The 7,907-nt window shown below is 32.2% G+C and overlaps 1 protein-coding gene across 1 annotated transcript; it reads right to left on the bottom strand.

Annotated features, from left to right (window-relative positions):
- Positions 1–371: 371 nt before the first annotated feature.
- LOC107883525 (ADP-ribose glycohydrolase OARD1-like) lies at positions 372–2,959 on the bottom strand. Its single transcript, XM_029486461.1, has 6 exons — positions 2,743–2,959; positions 2,292–2,426; positions 1,774–2,098; positions 1,097–1,615; positions 695–975; positions 372–590 (listed from the first exon to the last, which is right to left on the bottom strand). The coding sequence occupies exons 2-4, from the start codon at positions 2,423–2,425 to the stop codon at positions 1,448–1,450; spliced, it is 627 nt and encodes a 208-aa protein (XP_029342321.1). The 5' UTR covers position 2,426; positions 2,743–2,959; the 3' UTR covers positions 372–590; positions 695–975; positions 1,097–1,447.
- Positions 2,960–7,907: the final 4,948 nt, after the last annotated feature.

Below are 7,907 nucleotides of genomic sequence, written 5' to 3'. Positions count from 1 at the left end.
AATTACAAAAATAATTTAATCGACACTTCAAAATTTAGTTTTCGTTAAAAGCTGCGCGACCGTTTGCATTTTAAATCGTAAATATTTAATATGTTTGTTGTGAATTTTTCGAACAAAACTTCAAAAATACCAAGCGATTAATCCAAGTCCCAGGGCCCATTATTCCATAAATCCGGGCCTGCCTAATATCTCGTTGCTTTTTTCAATATTTTTATTATAGAGCTATGTACCTAGTCAAGTTGATACAATACAAAAATGTGAAAATTCAAAATACTTGTAACTCACTTTTATAATTAAATTGATAATTATAGTTAAATTTACCTTAATATCAATAACCACAAAAGTGTTTTGGAAAATACATGGAACATCAATTTAGGACATTTAAAACAGAAACAATAATAATTCGTTTAATTTTAAATTAATTGTCTATATATACATACATTTGTTAGGACAGTTCCACCGCATATGGCCAAACGCCCTGCACGAATGGCACATTATAGGAAGCCGTCCCCGTCCCCGTCCGCGTCCGCGTCCCCGAAAAACATTTTCTTCACCAGTGTAATAGGGTGCGGGTCGTGCGGCCTGTGTAACTATTTAAATATTTATAGAATATTTTTTCAATATTATAAACAATTTCTTAACTAATATTAACATACTAACTTAATTTTTTTAATATTTTATTATTGAAACTAACCTACTGACACAATCGACCTAAGAGCCTCTGTATAAATGATCGTGGAGGCTGGGAGAGTGTGTCCACCATGTCCACCATGTCCACCGTATCCACCATGTCCACCGTATCCACCATGTCCACCGTATCCACGTCCGCCGTGTCCCCTCAGACGACTACCATGACCACGGACGAAATTATTGCTTCGAGCAGGTGCTACTGCGTTTGTGGTTTGTCGTGGGTTAGGCCGACGATTAGTGGCACTGCCACGGGGCCAGTTGCCTGTGAACGGCATATGCGTGGGTCTACAACATTTTATAAATGAGCAAAAATTAATACTTAATAACATTTTGTTGTAAAATTTATTTCATAATTATTACATTTACATAGGTATTATAAATAAATTTAATTCGATGATCAACTTACATATTAGGGTCGCACACCACTACTTTATGCCGCTGCAGTACATTATCGGCCAACTTTGTTCTTAAGAGGGAAATGAATTGGTCATAGTTTATAATTTCTGACTTTGGAAATGCCCAAATTGATGAATTAGGGACCATCGCCATCGTTTCACCAATTTGGGCTTCCAAAGTCTGGAAAAAATGTAGGTCGTCTCTTACAAATGCCCAAATTAGAAATGAATCATTTACACGGACCACTTGTCCTTTTGATACAGATGCCCACCTCCCATTATCTATTAAGCTGTAAAAATATAAATTAAATTAGAATAATTACATGCGTTGATACAAATTTAAATATAAAACCATTATAATATTACCTTGGTGATAGTCTAAAATGGTCCAAGCATCTAGTGAACATGGTGTTTTCGCTCGCGCTTGTTAATTCCACCGGCAATATCTTTAGTGTTTCCGGACCACCACAATCCAGAAATTCAACTTTTTGCTCCGTACATGCGGCGATTACATGGCGTGGTATCTGAAACTGTATATCACATTTATGATTTGAGTAAATTATTATTTTTTCTTAAACAATTATATATTTCACATACATTTTTTGGCATTAAAATAATAACGAAAAATACGATATGCAATATAAATGATTAATAATAATAAATAATATTATGAAATCAGAAATCTTACGTTTTCGGGATCGCATACAGTAATCTTCATCGTTCGATCAACGAACGTGGATTGTAGCATACCATGGACTTCGTGCCAATTCAATCCATCCAAAGCACAACCCAGTTTCGGGATAATTAGCAAATTTATAGACAAATCTGCTAACATATCCCGTAACTGGATTAATGCACTTGCCAGAGCCTCCGGAGCTGGTTTGTGGTGGTACAGAAGTTTAGTCACCAGGTAAAAAACATGAATGTCTTTTTCCTGGTGAACTTTTAGTTCTGCTACACCACCAACTGTGACCTTTTGGTCCAACAGAACACCGACCTGTCCATATTTCAGTCTGTAACATAAATCGACTTAACTATAAATCGCATTGAACAATGAAAATAAGTGCTCAGACAACATACTTTTACATTTTAACTCCTGAATATACCTTTATTTAAAACTGTTAAGTATTTAGGACGTAATTATATTATTTTTAAATGTCTGTATATGTTTGATATAAAATAAGTATATTACACATTTACACTTACTTAAATAGCACAGCAACACCCCTACTCATCTGGAAATCTTGGGACACGCAGTGCGCCACTGCCAAACTTCCTGCTGAGGTGGTAGCATTCATTTGTTCGAAAACGGTGTTTGACGATAATACAATTTCAACCATACTGTATAAATTAATAGTAACATAAATTATCAATACCATGAAAACATACTTATACATTTAGTTAGAAAATTTGTAAAATTAATTTACAACAGCCAGAAAATCCCTAAATAGCCAAAAACCTGAATTTCTATTTTTTATTTATCGTACACGTAATTTAGTCATATTATAAGAATAAGAGCCGTGGATCCGTGACCTGACCTAAACATATAGCATTTGGTACCACTGACTTTATAGATATTTAGTGCGTATCATTTACTTATTATAGAAAAAATATAAAAATGCGTTCGAATATTAGTTATATAAGTTTAAATACATACTTTAGTGACGTTGGTGGAGATAGGCAGGTATTGTATATTCAATATTGTATATTATTGTATATAATTATTGTGACTAGTGACTAGTGAGTGACGAACGGACAATTCTCAAGTCAAAACTCTAAAGGCGTTTAGCTATTGAACGAAGGCTCTTTTATAGACTTTGACTTGATCACCCCTCCACTGGGTGGTCTACATGGTACACCGCTATACGTTTAGCCCGTTGACACCTCATTGGTCAACACAAAATATCAGATATAAAAATTAAAGAGAGTAGATGGAACCATGTAACTTTTGGGAAATACGTATACAATATACATGTTCACATTAAAATATATACCTACGTGTTATTTTGTAATTTTTCAGATAAAGCGCTTTTGAATTCGATAGTTATATTGTAGTTGGTATGATATAGGTATAGGTTCCTATAACAAATGACGAATGTATACAGCGTCATAATCAAAAACTGGAATTTGTTGATTAGACTTAGATTTGTTGATTTGACTTTGAAATATTGTAGATTTTTGTAATCAAAAAAATATAATTTTTCGTTAGTAAAAGTTAATTAATATTAAATTAATAAATGATTAATAGAGAAATACTTTTTTTTTACATTAAGCACAATATTTAACACAATATACTGTTCCCCTTGAACCATGGTGTTAATGTCTTATTATTATCAATATTATTTATTCTAAACCTGAAACTTAGAAATATTGACCACAGATTTTAGCTTTAAATACACCATTAAGAAGTGCTTCTAAAACTATTACTTGATTAGTTTAAAATTTTTAATTTTTAAATTAAAATCGTTTAAATTATTTATGGCAAATAAATTATTAGTCCAGTATATTGCAAAAGGTCTTGTAAATGTTGGTCCTCACAATACTGTGTGAGTGTGCTTAATTTTTTGTACAAAAATACTAATTCTGGTAATCTCCCTGAGATGGGCGTATTTTAGATTCTGAGTGGAACGATGAATGTATTGATTTTACAATGATGTGTGTTTTTTTATTTTTTTATTTTTTTTTTGTGTCTGTGTACACGATAAGTAGTCGAAATAATGCTTCGATTTTCGACTTCAGTATCTTGTTCGTTTGGAAAGTGAATATCGTTGGTGCATCGGGGAGGTCAAAATTTGAAATTCCCAGTACTTTTCAAAAGCGCCAAGAAAAACAAAAGAAAAATTAAGGAAAAACGGGAATTTTTACGCAAAATCTGTTTTCGAGAAAATCGATTTTGGTTTTTGGTGTAACTTTAAAACAAATGACCGTAGATACATGAAATTTTCACCGGTTGTTTATATTTCCATTTTCTATACACGATAACATTTTCAAAATATTTTGATTTATTTTGAACTGTTTAGGGACATTTTCATTTTCCATTTTTTTTTAGTTTTTTTCCTAAAAATATCAATAACATTTTATTTGTTGGTTAAGCTTGAAAATTTAATAGAAGGCTCCTAGTATATTGTTTCAAAGGCAGATGAAAAATATTAAAAATCGTTAGTCACAGTTTTTTTTTATAAGCATTTAAAGTTCAAAAATAGACAAAATATGGAAAAATCACGAAAATTAGCAAATTATTTTGAGTTAAGAATTCGTAAAAATTTTTTATTTTTAAATCTAAGATTTGAAAATGTACTACAAGATTATTCATAAGTTTGTCTACCTTTATCAAAAAAAAAATATTTACAAGCAAATCAAATTAAATTTTTATGAGCGTCAACACATATTGATACTAAATAATGCCTATAATATAATTATGTAATGATATATTAATATACTTATATGCACTTATAAGTTATACTTAATATATTTCTATAAGGTAATGAATACACTAACCTATGGTTTACAATATTGGTACTTGGTACTGTTTGTAATGTTAGTAGTCAGTACCTACATTTTTATATTAAATGTACCTAGGTATCGTAGTTGTTAACATAAATATATAGTCAGAAAAATAGTAGGTAGATATCGATGGCTTAAAAGCCAAATATAATATGTCCATTGTTTCCAAAATTTGTTTTGTATGTCCAATCAATAAAACTTTCTGCTCTTTACGATTCTGCAAAATATCAAGTGTACATAATTATTAGAAGTGCGTTATTGTTACATATAACAATATTTAGCAGCTGATTTACGACCTGATCATATTTTTGAATGCATAAAAATTATAAGTCCAAAAAAAAGTGACATTTTAAGTAGATATATTAACATTAGTGCTTATTTTAAGGCTTTAAGCGGACAAATGTAACATGTCCGGACATATTATATACTATTTGGCAAAACTGATAAATGCAATGATGTCCGTAGCAAGATATAATAATAATGACCATTTGTCAGTATGCGTATATAGTAAAGTTACACCAAAAACCAAAATCGATTTTCTCGAAAACAGATTTTGCGTAAAAATTCCCGTTTTTCCTTAATTTTTCTTTTGTTTTTCTTGGCGCTTTTGAAAAGTACTGGGAATTTCAAATTTTGACCTCCCCAATGCACTATACCCAACGATATTCACTTTCCAATCGAACAAGATACTGAAGTCGAAAATCGAAGCATTATTTCGACTACTTATCGTGTACACAGACACAAAAAAAATAAAATAAAAAAAAAACACACATCATTGTAAAATCAATATATTCATCGTTCCACTCAGAATCTAAAAACTATAGGTATTATATGAAAAATAATAAAACTTTTAATGGCTCTCCTGAACATTTTGGTATTTTTGAGCCTTTAGCCATCAATACACTTTATGAACTAAGGGGTCATAATTAGATATTCTAGCATTTCAAAAACTAGAGAAAAAATTAAGTGACCCCCCCCCCCCCCCCCAAAAAAAAAATTTCTGGCTACGGCACTGTGCTAGCAGGGGCGTAGGTATAGATTATTAATGGGGGGGGGGGGGGTTTCGACTTAAATTATTAGTTATAGGCTAACGTGAAAAAAACCAAATTCAAATATAGGCGTATATTTGAGCGGTCCTACGCGTCGGCTGCGGCGCTGCCGATCCGGGTTCGATCCTTGGTCACCGGGCGGCATTTTTCTTCGGCAAGTCACGGTGTCCGGAGAACAAGTGCCGCCATCCCCCACCCGGGCATGGCAGATACCTACGGGTGCCCAAATCAATTTTATCTTACACAGTATACACAGTTGCCACAAATTCTCACAATACAGTAGGTATTGCTGGCTATATAAAAATTAAAAATTGTGAAAATTATAAATAGGGGCCACAAAATAGGAATGGAGGCCGTTCCCCGGGGCATTACCATAGATAATATAAGAATTATATTATCTATGGGCATTACGTCCCTGGATGTTGCGGCACTGGTTGATAACTTGTAATTTGTATGGTATACTACCTATAGCAAAATTATTGTAAGTATAAGATTAGATAATTTTATTGTGGTGTGTGTCCGTACATCATATAGGTATTTCCTTGTATTGGCGATCGTCGTTATCGTTGCGACGTCGGCTTATTTCTATATAACAAATAATTACAATAGCCGGTGGTCAAAAGACGACGGTCGCGAGTCGCGATAACATATTAGTCGACAACACAACAATGTATAGACCATAGAACTATAATATTATAATATATTAATATGGTTTACTTTGTATTTAATTTAACCCAGGCAGCAAAGTCCAGTGAGATTAGGATTAACAATATATTATACAATAAAATATTATAAGTTTTGTACAATAATAAGTAGTTTTACAATTTATTTATTAATTTTAAAGAGATAATGTATTCGTCAGGGCGTATATACAAGAGGGGCGATGTGGGGGTCAGATCCTCCCCCCCCCCCCCCATAGACAAATGAAATACATTGTGTACTACAATTATTGTTTAATTCAGGGGCGTCATTTCAACTTTTTGAAAGATATTCTAACTAGGTAGGTAGGCCAAAAAAATTACTGCATCTTATTGAATAAATAAACCTGAAACTATGAACCTAAACTTATGCAAATTATTGACCTAATAGTAAGCCAATGATGCAGTGGCGTAATTACGGGGGGGATTTGGGTGTCGTATCCCCCCACATGCCTTTTTTTTTTTAAATTAGCAAACCATATTTATGTAGGAACCTACTTATTATTTATTAGTACGAGGGCGGTTCGGAAAGTAAGTTCCGCGGTTTTAATATAAAAAAAAATACTCAATGCATTTACAGACTTTTTATGATATACATCTTACAGAGCATACATTAAACTATTTTTCTACATAATTTCCACCAACATTTAAGGTTTAATTTTTTACGAATCTACGTACTCGAAAAAGTACATTTATAACTTAATATGTAATTATTTATTTTTATATATGAATGCATTTATACATGTACCTACCCTATACTTACATTATATAAATTACAGATCACAATAGTTGCAACTGAGAGGTTTTTATGTAAACAAATTTTTTTTTTTTTTGTGGGTGATGGGGGGGATATGTTATATGGAGATGTTTAAATCCCCCCCACAAACATGACCAAATTACGCCACTGCAATGATGCTGTAGCTGTTGAACGGTTAAACTACTTTACACACAATTTGGGTGTTCAATATTTTGACGTTCAAGATTTTGACGTTCAGTGGTTTGAAATTCAATGCTTTGAAGGCCTCCCCATTTTTTGTAGGAATAATACATTATGTAAAATTTTTTTAATTCTTCTTTTAAATCGTCAAATATTATATTATTTACATTTTTATTTATATACAATTATTATTATAAGCATAGGCGCAACTAGGGTAAATTTTTTGGGGGGGCTAGAATTGTATAAGTCACACTAACCCGCTTCGCCCCCGCACCCCCAAAACCTTATAAACCGGATGGCTACTGACAAATAAATTCATATGATATTATGATATTACAATATTTCAATTTTAAATTTAGTTATTATTCAATAAAATACTAATTTTCTATGAGCTGCTCCAAATTTATCAATAATTGTTTTTGTCTCCAAACTATTAGTTAGATCCCTTTCAATATTTATTGATTGCCACAAACATTTGAACAGCGATATAATAACTGTCAACTCATACTGTTAGCCGATAACTGATAAGTGACAACCACGGTTGTAGATATAGAACCGTGGTGACAACAAATATAACCAGTGTGACTGTAATGCGTTTAACTCGTGTATATTTTTTTTATGGAATGTGCAACCT

The sequence above is a fragment of the Acyrthosiphon pisum genome, chromosome A1 (genome assembly GCF_005508785.2).
Source record: "Acyrthosiphon pisum isolate AL4f chromosome A1, pea_aphid_22Mar2018_4r6ur, whole genome shotgun sequence".
Lineage (NCBI taxonomy): Eukaryota > Metazoa > Arthropoda > Insecta > Hemiptera > Aphididae > Acyrthosiphon > Acyrthosiphon pisum.
Note: the sequence above shows the minus strand (reverse complement) of the source record. Positions and strands in the feature narration are given on the sequence as shown.